This window comes from Falco biarmicus, chromosome 11, assembly GCF_023638135.1.
Source record: "Falco biarmicus isolate bFalBia1 chromosome 11, bFalBia1.pri, whole genome shotgun sequence".
Classification (NCBI taxonomy): domain Eukaryota; kingdom Metazoa; phylum Chordata; class Aves; order Falconiformes; family Falconidae; genus Falco; species Falco biarmicus.
The window spans coordinates 32,996,131-33,015,748 of NC_079298.1; the positions used below are offsets into that span (position 1 = coordinate 32,996,131).

The 19,618-nt window shown below is 42.3% G+C and overlaps 2 protein-coding genes across 21 annotated transcripts in view; both read left to right on the forward strand.

The window, feature by feature from the left end:
* Positions 1-5,519, forward strand: part of NPL (N-acetylneuraminate pyruvate lyase) — a 35,426-nt gene extending 29,907 nt beyond the window's left edge. For 10 of the 13 annotated variants that reach the window (XM_056355841.1, XM_056355840.1, XM_056355839.1 and 7 more), the window contains 6 exons: positions 6-98; positions 912-1,060; positions 1,247-1,293; positions 2,100-2,184; positions 3,441-3,480; positions 4,860-5,519. In XM_056355841.1, coding sequence (XP_056211816.1) covers positions 6-98; positions 912-1,060; positions 1,247-1,293; positions 2,100-2,184; positions 3,441-3,480; positions 4,860-5,011 — 566 coding nt within the window. In that variant the 3' untranslated portion in view covers positions 5,012-5,519. The other 3 variants (XR_008824634.1, XR_008824635.1, XM_056355844.1) reach the window with 3 other exon arrangements.
* A 672-nt stretch (positions 5,520-6,191) lies between these two features.
* The window catches only part of DHX9 (DExH-box helicase 9), a 37,113-nt gene continuing 23,686 nt past the window's right edge, over positions 6,192-19,618 (forward strand). For 6 of the 8 annotated variants that reach the window (XR_008824649.1, XR_008824650.1, XR_008824651.1 and 3 more), the window contains exons 1-13: positions 6,192-6,406; positions 8,058-8,198; positions 9,495-9,609; positions 9,875-9,987; positions 10,359-10,504; positions 14,297-14,343; positions 15,003-15,139; positions 15,764-15,853; positions 15,949-16,110; positions 17,471-17,548; positions 17,871-18,062; positions 18,573-18,714; positions 19,210-19,292. Coding sequence is in view for 5 of the 8 variants with exons in the window: in XM_056355965.1 (XP_056211940.1) it covers positions 6,296-6,406; positions 8,058-8,198; positions 9,495-9,609; positions 9,875-9,987; positions 10,359-10,504; positions 14,297-14,343; positions 15,003-15,139; positions 15,764-15,853; positions 15,949-16,110; positions 17,471-17,548; positions 17,871-18,062; positions 18,573-18,714; positions 19,210-19,292 (1,557 nt within the window). In the remaining 3 variants the exon portion in view is untranslated. Of the gene's footprint in view, positions 6,477-8,057; positions 8,199-9,494; positions 9,610-9,874; positions 9,988-10,358; positions 10,505-12,537; positions 12,662-14,296; positions 14,344-15,002; positions 15,140-15,763; positions 15,854-15,948; positions 16,111-17,470; positions 17,549-17,870; positions 18,063-18,572; positions 18,715-19,209; positions 19,293-19,618 lie in introns of those variants that run through there. The other 2 variants (XM_056355966.1, XM_056355968.1) reach the window with 2 other exon arrangements.

The following is a 19,618-nucleotide window of genomic DNA, read 5'->3' on the forward strand; positions in this document are numbered from 1 at the left end:
TTCAGATGAACTGACTGCTTTCTTACAGAAGATTGCGTCTGAAGCCCCTGAGGTTCCATTTTATTACTATCACATTCCTTCTCTGACAGGTGTGAAGAGTAAGTACTGCTTAGTCAGCTCTTCTCAAGCATGTAGGCTCATAGCAACCTGAGTAATCCTGTGGCTGGTGTGATTAGTCTGCCAAACCAAACTAGGTATGTGGTCTCTGTTCCCATCACATGCCGGCCGTACTGGAAAGGCTCCTTTCTGAAAATGGGAGGTGATTCCAAGACTGGAAAATAAATTTAATTCCTCTTCATCAGAAGAAAAGTCATGGCTTGTGAGTGATGCACAACTGGGATGGAGGTGCTGACCATGGCTTTGCAATTAGTGTGGACCAGGATAGGATATTGCTTTGGATACTCATAGTTGAATCCTGATTTTTTTGCAAGATAGCAGCCACCATCTCTCTTGGTGTGCACTGACTGCGTAGTCATGTTTGCTAGTAAATTACGTGTGAAACCACAATGCTTCTCAAGTCTTACTATTTAGCAGAGGAATGAGAAATAGAATACAGATCTTTGGTTATTTGCTCTAGACAGCAGGTTATGTGGTGCTTCTGGACGTATGAATGTATATTTATTCTTAAATATGTTGTTGACAGTTCATTCCTAATCTGTTATCCAGGGGTTTTCCGTTCTGATCTGGTAAAAGGAATGCTTCAGAGGGGGTGGAAAAATATCTTCTGTGTAACTCTGGGAAATAATTACACTGAAGTTGTCTTACTCTTTGTTTTAGAACTATATAGTTTACTAGGCTTAGGCCAAAAGCGAACAACTTGTGAACTAGTAAGTCTCCCTCATGGGGACAAGGCAGGGAAATCTCCCAGAACAGGGGTGCGTTTCTTCATATGAGATTGCTGTTCTACACAGTTCGCGTTGAAGAGTTGCTGGATGGCATAAAAGAGCAGATCCCCACCTTCCAGGGAGTGAAGTTCAGCGACACGGACCTCTTGGACCTTGCACAGTGTATAAACAAGAATGAGAGAGAGCAGTTTGCATTCCTGTATGGGGTGGATGAGGTGAGAGGCTCCTCTTAAAAATAGTTTCTTCTAAGGCGTTCTCTTGCTTCAGCCTTGGGGAAAAAAATAACCTTGGACATTTGGTGCTGGGTAGTTTTGCTGCTTGACCTCCCACCACCCCTTTTTTTTTCTTTATTTTGTTACATGAAGTAATTTTTTTTTTCTTCCCCCCCTACCCCAAACTAGCAACTGTTGAGTGCACTGGCAATAGGGGCAAACGGAGCAGTTGGAAGGTCAGTATGGCTTGGACTCCTTCCCCTCAACACACACACTGTATTGTTGTATCTTCCACTACCTACACAGAATTTCTCTAACAATCTTCTGTCAACGCTGTGGAGAATTTTGCAGGGTAGGGCTGTACAGTAGCAAGCAGACAGATAAGCTAGCTCTGGTGCTAGTGGTGGGACAGTCATATAACCTGGGATCTTGGATTATGTTCGTTGGGGTGATTATTGCTGCAGCCTGTAAGCCGATGCAAAGGTTTCAACATATTTCTTTAACCTCACAGCAACTTTGTGAAGTAGAGAATCGCTTTTATATTCATTATATGGGTAAGGAACCAAAGCCCATAGAGACTAAAATTATTAGTTTGCATGTGAAGTCTATGAGGAAGAGTGCTCCACTGAGTTTAATTTCTGATTTGCATTTCTGCCCCTCATACCAGACTGCTTAGATGAGTTACTGTTGATATCTGTGTTCTTGTCTAGATGATCCATTAAATGAACAAGAAATTGGTAAATTAAGCAACTGACTTTCCATATTGCCTAATTGTGTCTTTTGATTTTTAATTGTGAAAAGTGGTTCTATTTGGAAAGAACTAGGAAGAGGAATCTGCTCTCTAAACTCCTCCATAGGGCTCAGCATACATCAGATGCTTGACAGTATAAACCACACATAGTTTGCATGAATCTCTATCGTAATAATGGCATTCTTATAATGTCATCAGCAAAAGTGTGTGGCTCCGTCTTTTGTTTCAGTGGTTCTGAGCTCCTCCTCTGCATGTACCGATTCTGGTTTTGGTTTGGGTTTTTTTTGGCAGTACGTACAACTATTTGGGCCGAAAAACCAATCTGATGTTGCAAGCCTTTGCAAAGCCAGACCTTGCATTAGCACGGAAGTATCAGGTACAGTATTTTCACTGTCCCTACTGGGAGCAGCCTTCTTTCTCCTGTAGCTTTACTGGGGCTGTTCTCCAGGTGGTTTTGTCATCCATACCCTAAGGTAGCTTTATTAAAGCAAACTTCCTTCAGCTCCAGCCCCTCTGCCTGTTACTCGTCTCTCCTCATCTTTTTGAGCGGTCCATACTAACTTTTAACCAAGATCTGCCTTGCTTATCCTTCAACTCTCTAATCTCATCTCATGATTTGGAGACTGAAGCATCTCTTTTAGAAGGAAAGGCTGGGAGAGCTGGGCCTGTTTAGCCTGGAGAAGACTGAGGGGATCTTACCAATGTACACCAACATCTTAAGGGGGAGCATCAAGAGGATCAGGCCAGGCTCTTTTCAGTAGTACCCAGCGACAGGACAGGGGGCAACTGGCACAGACTGAAACACAAGGAGTTCCATCTGAATAGGAGGAAAAAAATCTTTACTTTGATGTGACAGAGCGCTGGAACGGGCTGCTCAGAGAGACTGTGGAGTCTCCTGCTCTGGAGACACTCAAAACCTGCCTGCAAACTGCTCTAGGAGACCCTGCTTTAGCAGAGGGTTGGACCAGATGATCTTCAGAGGTCCCTTCCAACACCAACCATTCTGTGATTCTGCGATCTATGCAAAGTGAGCGATGGCCTGGCCTTTTTCCTTGAACAAGCCCTCAATGGCTAGGCCCCTTGACAAGGAATATTCTGGGGATACCTGACATGATACAGGGCAGAAAGGTGTCCCAAATGAGCTCTGCCTGGACCCCCTTGGTCTTGGCAGCTTGAAGATTTGTGAGAGCAATCAGTGTACAATCTATACTCAACGTTTTTGTGGGACATTTGAGGTATCCTACTTTTGCCTTAAAATAGAAGTGACTGCAGGTTGAAAGTCTCAAAGACATCTGAGAGATTATCTGCTCTGGGAAATCTCTTCACTAGACAGTGGATATTCATATTTGTAAACCTTTAGAGCCCAGTATGAGACTTACCAGTGTTCTGACTGCTTGCAGCGAGGGATGGCTTGAACAGGAGTGACAGACTGAGAAGGAGTGATCGTTTTATTGTATCCCTCCCTCCCTCCACTATTCCAAAGGAATTCAATTAGTATTTCCCATAGACTGGTGGCCAAAGGCTTTTCTCAAAGCTGTGCAACATTGTATAAGATGTAAATATCATAATAGCTTTAGATGTTTTTACATCTTAAAATTTGAAGGAGTTAATAAACTACTGTGTCTTTTCTAGTTTCTCACTGGGGAATTTCTCAACTTTGTCATCAAACTAGGTAAGTCCTGCACTGCTCGTCTACCTCATTATATCTAAAAATGCTGATTTGGTGCTCCCAAAACTCTCATGTTGCTGTACCCTGAGAACTTCCTTCCCAGAAGATTTTGCAGTAAGAAAATGCTGCATCTGCTGTTTCCCAAGTTAGTAGCAGCTGGGAGCTCAACAAAGGGAGCTGACCAAGCACCCCTGACAGATTCCACTCTCACTTCCTTCCTTCTATGAAGTCTCACAGCTTTAAAGCTGTGGGTCTGTGATTTATCCTTTTTCTTATCCTGACTCTTTTGATGGGTTGTTTCTTCTTCATTCAGTCTCCAAAAGCTCATTTCTAGCTCTGTTTCTAGAGTAATTTTTCTGAAATGGTGGTGCTCCGGTAGGAAAACAGATCTGACACTTGTCTCTCCTGCCTTGTAAGAGTAACATTGTTCAAGCCTGTACAAAACCAAAGCATTTTAAAATGGAATGATTTTTAGGAACAAACCCAATTTTTAATATAAAAAACAATTAAAACCAACCAAGACAGAATAGTGTAGGGAGACAGAATCGGACGTTTCATGGTTTTCACTTAATGAAGAGAGCTGTTCACTGTGGTTTTGCTGTACATGGGCAAGCCCCAATGAATCTGGCGGAGCTGCAGTGCTTGGTTGTGTTTCTTGGGTTAAAAGTCAGAGGAAATGCTTCATTATTTAGCCTTATAAAGAGGCAAAATGCCAGAGGTACATAAGGGGGCTGGAGCTATGAACAGAGAGGCCTCCATAAGTTTCCTGTGTTGGTTTAAGCTGGCACCCCATGTCATTGTCACGTGCCAGCAGGATGTTACTACTCCCAGGGCTTGCCTTTACGTGAGCCTGCATCAGGGGGTACCTCCAAGGCTGCAGACATCGGGGTGCTGTGGAGACAAATTGGCTGGGCTAGCTCAGCCTACCAGTGAAGGGGAGCTGGAAGTGGCCTGATTTTTGCTTGTTTTGCGTATGGAGAACTTGCACCATCTTTTCAATTGTCAGGGCTGTGTGTGGCAGTAGATTTTGGCAAGGAGAACGGAACACGTGTACAGCCCTGATTATCTGTAAAACTGACACAGTAGTTTTTGAAGTGCGTAGGAATATACTCTGCTTGGTATCTTTAGGAGGGAAACAATAATGGTATAATAGATATACAAATGTAATAACTAGGCATTAACTTTTACTGTAATGTCTTTCCTGTCTGCAAGCACAATCATTTCTTCTTAGTTACACTGTTGTCATTTCCATGAAGTGCTTAGACCCTGCTTTATGCCAGATTACACAGGAATGTGTATGCTGCTGCTTTTTGACACCTGTCTAGAGACTGCTTTAAGCAAAATGATCTGTAAATGTTCTGATTTTGCTTTTGTCCACCCAGGTTTTGGTGTTGCACAGACTAAAGCTGTAATGACTTTTGTTTCTGGCATTCCCATGGGACCTCCACGGCTTCCACTTGTTGATGCCTCTGAGGAGTTCATCATCAAGGCCAAAGCCAAGCTGGATAGCATTATGTGGCCTGATGGCAATTGATGTTCTGGAAGTGGAGGCTCCTTTTCTGAGTTGGACTGTCACATGGCACGTTCCCCACGCGATGGGCTGCAATTTCTTTCAGGGAATTGGCAATGTGCCTGAGCCCTTTCCCGTTAGGACTGGCTCTGTTGGTGCACATGTAGCCACCTTTTTGCGCAACTGTTCCCCTGGAGCTCTGCACATTGCAGGACTAGGTGGTTTCTTTTAATAAAAAATAAGCAAATTTTCCCCAATTGGAGGATACTGACTCCTTTTGTCTAGAAAGAAGGAAGATCTGTCTCCAGCCTCCCTACAGCTAGATTATGTCTTGTCCAAGGGAGACGTTCATGAGCACTACACTGAGTGTTTAAACCACGGAGTGACACCGCCTGGTTGTTCGTACCGCTATCCCACTGTCTGTGAGAATCACTGGGACACTTGACTGTGCATGTAAAATCCTGCTGTTGCCTTACCGTGTTTATACACCTTTACTTGATGCAAAATTAAAAGCAACCTTTTGCAACAGAAAGCTTTTGGCTGTCTGATAAGCAGATGGTTTTGCTTACATGTCTTTCCTCTGTGTCTTCCTGTAGATGTCTTTTTCCTTACACCAAAACCAAAGGCACGACTGAGCTGTACGTCACAGGCACGACCTGTACATGACGGAAAGTCACCTGCTGTCAGATGGAAGGGTGCTCTTTTGTACCCGGAGCTGAACCTCTCTCCACCAGCTCGAGCTTTTACTGTCTGATCGTGCGGGCAGGTGACAGATGTGAGGTGCTGGGCCTTGCTCCTGCGTGCGAACACCAGGACAGGGCACGGGTGGAAAAGGGGAGAGAGGGGGGTAAATGCGGAGATGTGAGGGCGTGAAAAACTGCGATCTTCCTCTGGCTGTATAACCACCGAGCCTGGCATACCCAGGAAAAAAGGGGTCCTTTTTTATCCCCCGCCGTGCATTTGGTAAACCCTGAGGGAAGCTTATTTTTGCCGGCTGAGGGTAAGGGAGTGCGTGGGCACGGCGCTGCCAGCGGCTCACGGGTCCCGGCGCCTGCGGACGGGCTGAGCCTTGCCAAAGCCTCAGCTGCTTTGCTCCGAGCCCGGGCGCGCTCGGCGGCACTGCGGAGGGCGAGCGCGGCCCTACCGGCTCCCGGCCCGCCCCGCCCCGCCGCGGCCGCCGTCGCCGCGCATGCGCGGCCGTCGCTGTGAGGCGCGGGCGGGCGGTGCTGCCCGCCGCTGGGCCGGCGCTGTGAGGCGCGGGCGGGCCGCGGCTCGGCCGGTGCTGCCCCCGCCCCGCCGGCCGGAGCCATGGGGGACGTGAAGAACTACCTGTACGCCTGGTGTGGGAGGAGGCGGGTGACGCCGGCCTACGAGATCCGCGCCGGCGGCGGCCGCAGCCGCCAGACCTTCCAGTGCGAGGTGCGGGCCCTGCCTGCCGCCCGGGAGAGGCGGGCCGGGCTCCGGCGGGAGGGTGCGGGGCTGGCGTGAGGTAAACTCGGGGGGCTGTGAGAGTACAGCACCTGGCACCGCGCTCTTACGGTGAAAAGGAACGGATTTTCCTAAGGGCGTTCGCACGGCGTGTGCCACCCTGCTCGCAGCGACAAGCGCCGCCGCGGGCTGTGTCACCCCGGTGGGGAGCGTCGGGCCGGCTGAGCCTGAGCTGGGGTGTGTTGGGAAACCCCTGTCGGCCGGGCCGCGGGGCAGGCGCTGCCGGGGGGCGGCTGCGGCGGCAGGAGCGGGGCCGGGCCGGGCTCGGCGGAGCTGGCAGTCACGGCAGGCCGGGCGCTCAGCGGGCTCGCTCGCCATGCCGCGGGTTGGCACGAAACGCCTTGAATCTGCCATTCTGCCATTCTTCCCCCGTTTATCTTCCGCACCTGTTACACAGCTGAGAAGTGCGATGATGGTAAACCAGTTTTAATGATGGTAAACCAGTTTGAAAGGTGTTAGGACTGAGCTGGGGCACGGCTTGGTTGAAATGGTGGTATGGACAGCTACGTTGTTCTCGGTTTTGTGCGTTGCTGCCCTGTGAGCATCCATACCAACAAGAGATGAAAGGACCGGTCTTGCTGAAACATTTGTTTTTGCTGATTTGCACGGTCTGGTGGGATGGTTGTGGATCCAGTGAGGTTACTGTTTTGTTGGTGATACCATTGTCCTGGTAGATTGATAGTCTGCTGGGAGCAGAAGCTTATCGTTTGGAAGCTGTTAAGCAAAATACTAGTGAAATGTGGTGTTTGATGAGAAAATGGGTATCGGCTACCAGTGGATTCAACACTGCCTTTGTTCTTCAGTTTGGTATTGGGGGTGTACAAAACTGGTTGGGACTAGCTGGAATGTTATATGCAAGTCTGTTTACTTCCCCCCCCCCCCCAATACAGACTAACTGTAGTAAAGAGCTGTTCATGTGGTCAGCAGTGGAAATCAGAAATGTGTAAGCAGTCTGCGCAAGTGAAACTGAAATGGAGTTGCTGACTGTAAATGTAAAAGAAGGACAATAACCTTTAAGATGAGGGGCAGTCAGTGGTTGCAGAAAAGCAGGTGTAAAATACCTGGCTAGTCTAAATTTTGAATAAACTGCCTGTGATCAGGTTTTGCAGCAGCCTGTCAGGCATGCTAGTGGGATATGAAATTGCTGCTCTGAAGCTTGTCTCTATGAAATATATTGCACGGTGCTAGCTGTAATAACGTGGAGCTACAGCAGAGGACACGCAAGCTCACTCCTGCCCTTGTTGTCTGAGGGTTTGGGATTAGGGTTGTGGAAAGTGAACCTGCACAGTTTGCTGCTCTGTGTTGCCAGGATCCCTTCCTGCACTGGTTCGTATTCTTCAGTGAGGTTTTGGGAGACCCTCATGCTCTCTGAGAAAGGACTGTGGGTGTTTCCTTCAATAGGTATAAAGTATACATTCACAACCTACAGAAATATATAGATGTGTAATAGTGTGTAACAACACTTAGTAATAATATTTCTGCTGTACTTATTAACAACTGAAATTTGGTGTTTCAGTCAGTTTTACTGGTTTTCAAGACCCTTTCACTTGTACGTGCTACAGATGTGTGTTTTTATTTGCAGGTTCGAGTGGAAGGCTTTAACTATGTTGGCATGGGTAATTCCACTAACAAGAAAGATGCGCAGAGCAACGCTGCTCGAGACTTCGTCAATTACTTAGTTCGGGTGAATGAGATGAAGAGAGACGAAATTCCTGCGTTTGGAGTAAGCTGCTTTTTCTCCTTACCAAAGACTAATCTTTGATTGCAGTGCTGTGCGTCCAGTTGCATTTCATCCCTGGAGTTCAGTCTGGCACCCATGTGCAGTGAAGAAGACTGAATGTGTGGAACATCTGCTCGCAGTGCTGGAAGGCTGGATGGAATACACGCAGTGAATGTTGTAGGGTGATCTAGTAAAAACAGCTTCATGTTGGTCTGCATAACTGATGAGGTTGGAAAGAATTCAGAGAGGCTGTAAGGTGCAGCCTGATATGAAAAGTGCTGAATACTCACACCTAACACTGGAATTGTTTTAAATGCATGTTATGATATATTATACCATGTACGTAAAAAAAACCCCAAAAACACAACAGTAAAAAGATCACAGATACCTCAACCCGAACATTCAAAACTTGGCACTTTTTAAACTGTAAATGCTTTCTGCCTTAACTCCTCACGTGTGTAACAGGATCACTGCTTTTTATGATGTTTTATGAACCATGCAAGTACCAGCAGTGACTATCACAAAAGCTGAGCAGGAGGGCAACTCTGTCTTTACAACAATTTTAGAGAACACTAAATAAAGCACAAAGCTACATGTTATACATTGGGATGGAAGAATCTTTTTCTACTGCCTTATCAAGGATTTATCTGCATAAGAGACATAGTTTGATTGGTGGAAGCAGTGTCCCTGCCTTGGTAGCCTAGGTGAAGCCCTATGGTGACAGAACCTATATTGTTTCTGGTGTAGCAGTTAGTTTCATGGCAATGCAGCGTGCTGCACGGCTGGGTTCTAAACACAGACAGCATGTTCTGGGTCCTGAATAAAGCAGCGGTGGTGTGATCAGTTAGCTGAATGTACATATCTCAAAATGGGAAGAATTCAAAATGTAATGGTTAACTGTAATTTTGTCATTTCCTAAGGATACTAATGTTTTCTTACGGGGTTTTTCTTATGTGTTCATGAAGTACTTTTGAGTTCCCTTGGATCTACAATATGAAATACATCTGTTATTTTTCCCTGGATGCTGGAACAGTCAATTTTATAACTGTTGAACTTCAGTAAGTCAGGGATACTTGTTGGTTGGAAATCTTTTTACAGAACACCCACAAAAAGCCAAATATTCAAGCAATTGCATTTCTTTCAGTTTTTAGAAGGGTGTTACTATTGGGTGTTACTGCTACGGGTAACTGTTGTGTGATGTTGCATGAGCTATTCAAACTGCCTGAGTTTTCTAGCTAAATAGTAAAAAGACTTACTCTGTACAAATATGCTGAGGTTTTCCTTCATTCTCTTTCTTAGCCAGCTGTAGGTGATACCCCCAGTGGAGGATCTGAAGCAGCTAGAGATGTTACTGGTTCCAGTCCTACTTTGGGTGGACCTCTTCCTCCACATTTGATTATAGAGGCTGAAATAGGTAAGATTGTGAAAACTGTAATTTACATGTACGTAGATGGAATATATGCATATATAGCTTTAGGTGGGTTCTTTTCTCCCTAATAGCGTAATTTTGCAGACAGAAGACAGTTAGAAGTCATTGTGGTTTTGAAGCAGAGATGTGAATGACTGCATGAGGTATGCGGGACTGGTCGTGTCCTATCGGGATGGCCAGGCAGTACCTCTCTATTGCTAAAAACATGTTTTGGGAGAGTTACTTTGTTTTTGTTTTTTCCATGTGGTAGGCAATGGCTTAGGTACAACACCTGGAAACAGTGGCAATCTTGGAGGTCAGTGGGATCGAGGTGCGAATTTGAAAGACTATTATTCAAGGAAAGAGGAACAAGAAGTGCAGGCAGTAAGTCATTCTGTGGAATTCTCCTTTAGTTCTTAGGTATCTTTCAGTCCCTTTGATTTATTAGCATTTATAATCAAGCTTTCTGTTTTCATTTGATGTTTTGCTGTTGGTTTTAACTTAAGCTTCAGATTACTTGCTGATTTTCAACAAAAGTAACTTGTTTAAGCTAGGAACAAAATAAATCACTCAGGATGCTGTGAATTGTTCATATAGACATTTTGTTGTGAAAATAAGGAAATAATGAGGACTTTCTAGCATATTCTGGAATGTCTTAATTTAGAGCATCTAGACAAGTTATTTTAAGACTTGTAAGAATTTTTAAAACTGAAATCTGTTAGAAACTAGTAAATGGTATTGTTTTTAAATATTAGTCCTCAGAGTCAGAAGTGGACTTAAATGCTGATCTTCATGGGAGTTGGACCTTGGAAAATGCCAAGGCACGTTTGAACCAGTTTTTCCAAAAGGAGAAGATTCAGGAAGAATATAAATACACTGAAGTGGGGCCTGATCACAACAGGTTTGTTAGTCACCTTTTAGTCACATTCTGCGTATGAAGCGTTAGAAATATTTTTTGGTGACAGTGGCTAATCATGTTTGTTTGCAGTGCTCCGTAGTGCTGTTTGAGAAAGCAGTGTTCTTTACCAGGACCAACAACATCCCTAAATCTTGAAATGGGTGTGCTGAACGCTGGTGTCAAGATCTGAGCGACTGAAGAAGTTTCTGTCTGATGATTTTCATGGATGTGCAGCTTTTAAAATGATTGCTATGCTCTAGCTAACTTTGAGGTGTCAGTTTGAATGGAAGAGCTCTTAATTGCTTGCAGTAATTGTTTGTATGGCTGTAGTTGTCTTTGTACATTTTGAGTTAATCTTAAATATGCTTATATTTGCATATGTAGAAAGGTACTTTTAGGACATTAAATTTATATTTTTTATTTACAATTAACTTTTTTGGCAGCAGAATCTTCTACTGGAAAAAATAGTTTGGCAGAATTCTCCCAGAGGAGTTTTTGAGGGTCTTAAATTTCAGTTGAAACCAGCTGGATATTACTCTTTTGACTTTCTGCCCATTCCATCAGAAAATTTGCATGTGCTTCTCCCAAATGAAAATAATGCATAATAGATTGTGCATAAAGAATTTATGTTTTGTTATGATTATTTTTTTTTTTACCTCTGTTTGGAATACTCTTTACAAGTCATCAAAACTTTATGACATTGTATTATTTCTTGTGAAATATAATTACATTTTGTGGTCAGAAATGTTGGCTTCTGCTGCTGGATTCTTGTAGCTGGCTTCTGATGCTGGATTCTTGTAGCTGAGGTTGGGGTTGGGGTTTTTTTTTTGTATTCTAGAAACTTGTGTTCTATGAGAGTTACTGTTTTTAGAAAGACAAGTGACTTTTCTTATTACAGTCTTCCATGAGAATCTTACTCACAGGACTTCTGGTATTCTTTTGTTGTTGAGCTTTACAAGCATTTAGAACAGCTAAAATATGTGTACTGGTGTCAGAAAGTTCCAAATTAAAACCTATCTTCAATTCAGTTTATCTCCATTTATGTTCTCAAGCAAGGATGTTTCTTTCCCTTAAATGAGTGACATAAAAAATCAGTACGGTACTAGGAATTTTAAATAAGCTTGTTGCAGGTGTTGTTCTTCAGCATGTCTTTTATTCTGTAACTTGCAGATTATTTGTGCAGCTGATTTTGTTATGCCTTCTGCAGGTAAAAGCATTAAATCCCATTTTTTATTTTAAATGTATATAATCTTGAGCAGAATGGAGTGACCACAGATGACAGTATGTTTCTCAGCCTGCTTACCATTCTTCTGGAGAGCATTTCAGGGTTTCCTATTTACTATATCCAAGACAGCTTGTGAATTGCCCTGGATGGAATGGCAGAAGGGGGAACTATCTGCTTGAATGGATTGTATAGGCATGACAATTCTGATGTGTTCTAGTGATCATTGAGAGAGGGCAAACTATTTGATTTAATCCTTTTGGTATGTGTAATAGGAGAGGAGTAATTTCAGATGGCTTTGGAGGTTTGAGGACAGTAATATAGTTTACTTGGTTTTTTGTTAAGGAGTATGAGTTGCCTTATATCTTACCAATCTGATTATTTTTTTTAAATACCAGTCTTTATACCAGAAATATCAGCCTTGCTCTCAGAGGTTTTTAAAAGAGAAATGTATTTTTGTTGTCAATTAATCATAGTCATTTGATACAAGAATTTAATAATAGCTGGAAAATTTGGGTTTGGAAACTTTGTTTTAATTATGACAGGAGGGTATAAATCATAAATGTAAACATAGCTCTCCTAATACACAAAGTATGAACTAAAAATTAAGGGATGGGATGTGGCTTTTCTCTTTTGGGATTCCATTGGTAGTGTGGGATACCTTTGCCTCCTTGTGTTCCTGCTGAAGGTGGTAGCAGTGGGTGATGCTAAAGATCTGTGCGTTCACACACAGGCTACTGAGGCTGTACTAAAGAATCACACGGGATTTTGCTGCGAACTGATTTCTGATGTTGCTGTTGTCCCCTTAGGTGGAGGAGAATGAGATTGAATGCTGACTATAGGCCTGGCTGAGAAACATACTGTCTTCGGTGCCTTAGTTGGCTGTTGTGTCCCTGAAAGCCAGTGGCCTTTGACCCATGAAGCCACTGTGCCTGAAGGTCAGTTCACTGATAGTACAGGAAGGAGTTCTAGGTGAAACTTAAATTGCTCACTTAACCTTTTGTTGTTTGTTTGTTTACAGCAAGAAATGAAGGACACAGATGCAAGGCTCAGCCTGCAGCTGTGGAAGTACCAAGGCATAGTTTTCAAAGAGGATCTCAGTCTGATAAAGCCCAGTCATACATCTTGAATCACATTTGCCAGTTTAAATCCTGTCTTACCAGAATTTGGCTTTAATTTTTAATCTGTGCAAATACAGGCTTAGGTTTCTGATTGTTAAAGACATGGATCTTGGTTTCCATCCTCCTCTGTTGACATATAGCTTTCTCATTTATTTTTAAACCTAAACTGATATACCAGTTGACTTCTAATGGGTTACATGCCTACTAGACAAACTATTACATCCGCTGTGCGGAGTTACTTTTGACTGTATGCTCTGTCCAGAGTATGGGAATAAGAGCTTAATAAAAATTCAAGTATACTGTCTCCTTCTGTACAGATATGTGCACTGGTCTTTGGCAGACTGATCTGGTTGAGTTTTGTCTGTGCTCTGACCTGACCAAATGTGTGGCAAAACCCAGGGTGGCTGTATGTAAAGTGTTGCATCTGAGTTAATAAACCCAGGCTACTAGTGGGTTATGTTAATATAATGTGGGATACAGTTAATGGTACAGTGGGATGCATGTTAATATTGCAGTAACATGGTATCTGCTTTATAATTTTTGCCCTAAACTTTTAGGCAGCTCAGAGCATACTTCCTAATAATGTAGCTTTAAATTTCAATGCTGGCACTGAATGGTGGCATTTGCTGGACTCTTCTTAACAGATCTACTGGTTCTATTGATGGCAAGTCTATTAACCTACTAACTTGGGATTAAAGGGACTAAAAGCAGTAATATTTTACCTTGGTGTCGTGGTTTAACCCCAGCCAGCAGCTAAGTACCACACAGCCAGTCGCTCACTCCCCGCTCCACCTCTGCCTCAAGAGGGATGGGGAGGAGATTATGCAAAAAGGTAAAATTCAAAGCTTGAGACAAGAACAGTTTAATGCTTGACAGAAAATAATAATAATGAATAGGAGAGACAAGGGGAGAGGAATAAAATTCCAAGAGAAGGGAAAAAAACCCCAAATAATGCACAATACAATTGCGTACCACCTGCTGATCAATGCCCAGCAGTCCCTGAGCAGTGACTGGCAGGTCCCAGCAAACTCCCCCCAATTTCTATACTGAATATGATTTTCTGTGGTATGGAACACCCCTTTGGCTAGTTTGGGTCAGCCATCCTGGCCGTGTTCTCTCCCAATTTCTTGTGCCCCTCCAGCCCTCTCACTGGCAGGGCCTGAGAAACTGAAAAGTCCTTGACTTAGTATAAAAATGACCCACAAGAACTACAACATCAGTGTGCTATCAGCATTGGTCTCACACCACATCCAAAACACAGCACTGCACCAGCTAACTGAGAAGAAAAATTAACTCTATCCCAGCAGAAAACAGGAGCTTGGCCCTTGTTAAGAGTTTCTGACTGAGGACATAGATATCTTTGCCTAGAGAAACTGGAAAGAGTGGATATTTTTGCGGTGTCAGTATCAGCTATTGGTAATCATACCTTTGTGTCCTTTCTTTCTCTTACAGGAGCTTTATTGCAGAAATGAACATTTATGTGAAGCAGCTGGGCCGAAGTACGTGTTCCTATTTAATTTTTTATTTTAACAAGAGATGGATGTTGGTGTAGAGGAATAGATTGTACTTGTGGGTATAGACTTTTATAATGTGTTCGAGCCACTTCTGGAGGTGAAGGTTCATGTTTGTTTCCTGATGTGGAATCTTTTTTCTGTGTGCTGTGCCTGTTGCAGTCTACTGCTTGTGCATTACGTGCTTCCACTCATGTCTCGGCACAAAGAAACGCTTGTGAGACATGGTAGCTTTTGTTTTTCTTAATTACTTTTCTTCACATATCTGAGAAATGCAGGTGTCTCATATGTTTCCAGGCAATGGGCGTGCTGTCCATACCTCATTATGTAGAGCTTGCTGTGAAATTTGTACAGTGTTGCTGGGTGGTACAAGATAATCATACTACTTAGACACTGAATGCAGAAAAAACTTTTCAGGAGTTCCCCAGGAAGTCAGTAAGTAACATTACACAGCTAGTGTGCATCTGTTGATGGAGGAGCCTGGTTCAATTTTATGTTGAAACTCTGAATTTACCAAGATTTGAAACTTTCCATGAAACCTAGCATGTGTGTACAATCAGAAAGCCCATTTGCCCATTTCAAAGTAGTATCTTCTGTGGAAGCTCTTTGGCTCATCAGCTACTACAGCTCTGACCTTTGTGCTGCAGGGATTTTCAGTCGTGAACATGGATCAAACAAAAAGCTGGCAGCACAGTCCTGTGCACTTTCCTTGGTTAGACAGCTCTACCATCTTGGTGTCATAGAACCTTATTCTGGACAGACAAAGAAAAAAAAAGGAGAATCGGTGAGTGTGGTAGAAGGGTCAGGAATTGTTGCTTTCATTTTAATAACACACAAGCACTTCTTGATAAAGATGAGTGAGTGAGAGTTTGCTCTTGATATTTAACAGCTTACAAGTTAATAGTTTTGATTCTTTAGACCAGCAGCTGTTTCTGTTCTGGTCAGTGGTGTGGATCAGAAATAGAGTTTCATGTGTATGTGAATGGAGCAGTAAACTAGTTTCACAACATATTAAATGAAATAGTATACAATGAAATAGTAAAACAAATGCTTTTTTCAGCATAAATTTTCTACAAGTGTAAAGATCTCTGTTTATGCTACATACAATTCTTATCTATTTGGTTTAATTCTCTGGCACTTCAGCATTTTTTTGGTATTTAGTTACAAGTTTGGGAATGTTTTCCTCTGAAATTAAACTTAGATACTTAAAAACATTCTGCAGATTCTTGGTGGATGAAAAGTCAGCAAAATGTTTCAAGAATGTGAATTTTGAACTGATGGTGCTCTTTGGCCTGGTTTCCCAAGGAAATATCTGATAGTTCAGTATACTCCCTAGTAGCCTGCAGTTCTGGCTTCCACTGTCTGTCTTTTTCTGTATATCAACATGTAATTTTTAAACATTTACTAGGTGGAACCATATGAGGTCATGCTGTCTTCTGACCTAGAAAATCAACTGCAAAAGACTGTACGGGAACTGTCGCTGGAGACTGTGCCTTTGGTGAGTGTGTGGTTCATATAATCCAGTGTTTAACATCAGGCCTGTTTGTTTAATGTATTTATCTTTCTTGGCCCACTTTACTTTTGGATTTATAGCCTGAGGATCCCAGTAATCCAGTTCTGATTAATGTTGGAAAGTTGGCACATTTTGAACCATCGCAGAGACAAAGTCATATGGGAGTTGTTCCGTGGTCACCACCTCATTCCAACTGGAACCCTTGGACCAGCTGCAATATTGATGAGGGTCCTCTGGCAAACGTAAGATAGCTTTAAAAATTGATTATTGTTTGTTTTCCCCATGCTTCTAGAACTTTTAAATGCTTTTTCCCCCCAGGATTTAAAGTTTGAGCTATTCCAAAGGAGAAAACAGTCCACTGATAAAATTTCTTCCCTTCTTGACCTGGAGGAAGGGATTCTTTTCATTGGTAGGAGTTCTTTGTATTTACTTCATGTTTTATTAGGTTCTTGAGCAGCAGTGTCTTAGATGTCCCAGTTCTTTGCTTTGTTTCACTTTTTGCTTGCTATTGTGCAGCCCATACAAAGTTCTAATTGAAATTGCAAGGTAAGTGTATGGGCATGTAATTTATAATTCACTAGCCTCTCTTTCTCGTATTTCCATGCTAGGACTTTCTTTTCTGGGAGGAGAAAGTACTGCAAGCCAGTGTCACTACCCAGTCGGCCTGCTTTCTTTTTTTGTCATTTCTTGTCCCATTTGACACAGAACAAATAAAAAACATCCATGTGGCATGATAAAATGAGGAAGAAGGGAACAAATAGTAGGCTTCCAAGCTCAGTGGTGTAATTTGGCCACTGGTATAATATGATCAGAAAAAAACTCTCAGGGCAGGAACGTCAGTTTCCTATGACAGGGAACCAGAGTACTTATGACCAAAACAATAATTTAATAATAATCCTTTTGACTGCAGTTTTTTCCATAGATGACATTAAATTAACATGGATCATCATATATTGATTTAAAAAATATGGAACTGACATAAACTTGAGCATTGCTGCTTAAAACACCTAATGTATTTAGGGACATTGCAGATTGAATTGGCTTCAAATCTCACAATTTCTATGTACTAGTCATGGTGCAGCTAACTCATTTTCAGTAAAACCAATTAGCTGTTTGATAACAAATTTGAATATCTTTAGAATTTTTTCTTACTTGAAATACAGGAGTTGCCTGATGAATTTCCCTCTCTGCTCACTTTTTCCCTTTTCAGCTACCGTTCTGTGGGTGGTTATGTGCTTACATTATTTCATTCCTTACATTAAAAAATCCTGTCTGAATGATCATCTAAGTATCTCATTGGCTTACTGCTAAATGGAGTGTGTTTCTTGAGCAGTTAAAGTATTTAAATTCAGACCGTCATTCTTTTTCAGTGTTTTAGATCTTTCTGAGAAACTTTTGAGGATGGCCATTTAATTTTAACAAACTGGAATGAATGAAGTAAAATTGCTCATAGTTGTAACTCATTTCAGGGATTTATGTAGGAAATGATCCTTTACTGATATTTGGGATCGTTATGTTAGTGTGACTGATTTTTGTACTGGAGTTACGATACAGATAAGCAGAGGGGTCAAAAAGCCTCCAAATAATGTCTTGTGTTTACAGCTCAGTCCAGAGCAAATAAGCATGGATTTGAAAACTGATTTCTTGTACCGTTTGGAGCAGGATCAAGAATTACAAAGGGTAAGTGCTTCCTGTAACATGGTGTGCTTGTGGTAATCTTTTTATTTTCCAGAAGTGGTTGAACATAGTGTAATCAAAGTTGTGTAAGACTGGATTTCAGTAGTAATATGCACCAGGTTTTCAGAAGTGCTGGATGTTACGCTGGGATGGATGTGGGGATATGTCACGCTGTGCAAGGAAAAACTACAAACTATAATTTGTTCTTGCACAGTTTTTCCTTTGTGTCAGCAAAACCTGTGTAGAAAGTGAGACGAAGTGTGGACATGGAGCCGAATAGGTTGATTTTTGGAGACTTTTGGAAATGTGCTGCGTTCTTTTCCAGATCCAAAAAGAGAGAGAGGCCTTACCTGTGAAGAATTTTGAAAGTGAAATTCTGGATGCAATCTGTCACAACTCTGTTGTTGTAATTCGTGGTGCCACTGGTTGTGGCAAAACCACACAAGTGCCACAGTACATCCTGGATGAATACATCAAAACCAACAGAGCTGCGGAGTGCAACGTAATAGTGACACAGGTGAGAAATACATTAAAAATGCAACCACTTAAATTTTGTGATCGGATACTGGAAAAAAATCAGATCTCTCAACACATCCTAATAGTTATCATTGCAGGACATTGTTCATAGAAGTATCTCCTTAGTGCTACGTGTAGGAGAAGCCTCAGCATCATGTGTATCTTCATTTGGAGTGTTACTCTTTCATGTATCTACGATTGGGATAATCTGGCTTGTACCTTGCCCAGGTGAAAACTTTCTGGCAGACTGAGGGAAAACGATTTGGCAAATGCCAGCTAGTAGTTCCTATGTATCCTTGTCTCTCTCCTCTGTGATTTTTTGTGCAGAATTAACCATTGTAGAAGGAAAAAAGCCTGCTGTTAGAGATACTACTGTTTAATGACTACTCTGTAAAGGAATCTTAGGACATGGCACCTATAACTTCTATAATTTACTTTCTTATTTCAGCTGTGTTCTGATAAACTTATAAAACCTCATCATTAAGTTAGGGAAAACTTTTTCATCCCTCAGCCTCGGAGGATTAGTGCTGTTTCTGTAGCAGAGCGTGTGTCATACGAGAGAGGAGAGCAACCTGGGCAAAGCTGTGGATACAGTGTGCGGTTTGAATCTGTGCTTCCTCGGCCGCATGCCAGTGTGATGTTCTGCACTGTAGGTCTGTATTGGTTTGTTTGTGTTTGGAGCTTGTTACTTATGGATCTGAATTCTTTCGAGTTAGCAACAAAAGCAGAGGGAGATTAAAATCTTTGGAAGGTCTGTTTGAAAGATTAAAGTTTTTTTTTTTTTGGATTCAAGAAGTTTGCTGATACGCTGTTGTGCAAAGAAAGATTGTTGTTCAGATGTATGATAATACAGGTCTAATACCACACAGAAATAATCTCTTGAAGAGATAAAATTGCTGTATATTGATTGTCTGTAGAAGACAGAAGGGGAAGCACTATCGGGTGGGAAAGAAGAAAGAGTCTCTCTAGTCATAATACTTTATACCCTCGCCATCACTTGTGAAATGGTGATTAGAGGTGGGGTTGTAAAAGGTGCTGGGCAGCCGGCACACTTCTTGATTTTTAAACCGCTGCAACTGTTTGTGATGAAATGGTGGGGGGGAAGATTGAGCTGTTACATGAACATTTAACTACTATGTCTGTTTAAGGTGTTCTTCTGAGAAAGGTGGAGGCTGGGATCCGTGGCATTAGTCATGTTATTGTTGATGAGATCCATGAGAGAGACATTAATGTGAGTTAGCTGGTGGTTACAGTCCTATTTCTCTCTGTGCTTCTGTTGTGTTTAACTTTTGTGTGTGTTCTTGTGTAATAGCTAACATGAAAGGAAACTGTGTCTTACTAAATGCCATATATGTGAGTTTTCCATCTTTGATAAGATTTTCAGAAACTCTTAATTACTCCTTGCCTGGTTAGAAGAGCAAGGACCTGTGTGACCTTGCTGCCCTGTGTCTTTTTTCCTATTAGAATCTCCTTCTATCTCCTTGTTCTCTTTGGAAAATAGAACATTGTGGTACAAGCGCTTCTTGTCCAAATGTGGGAGCATGCTGAATGTTGCTT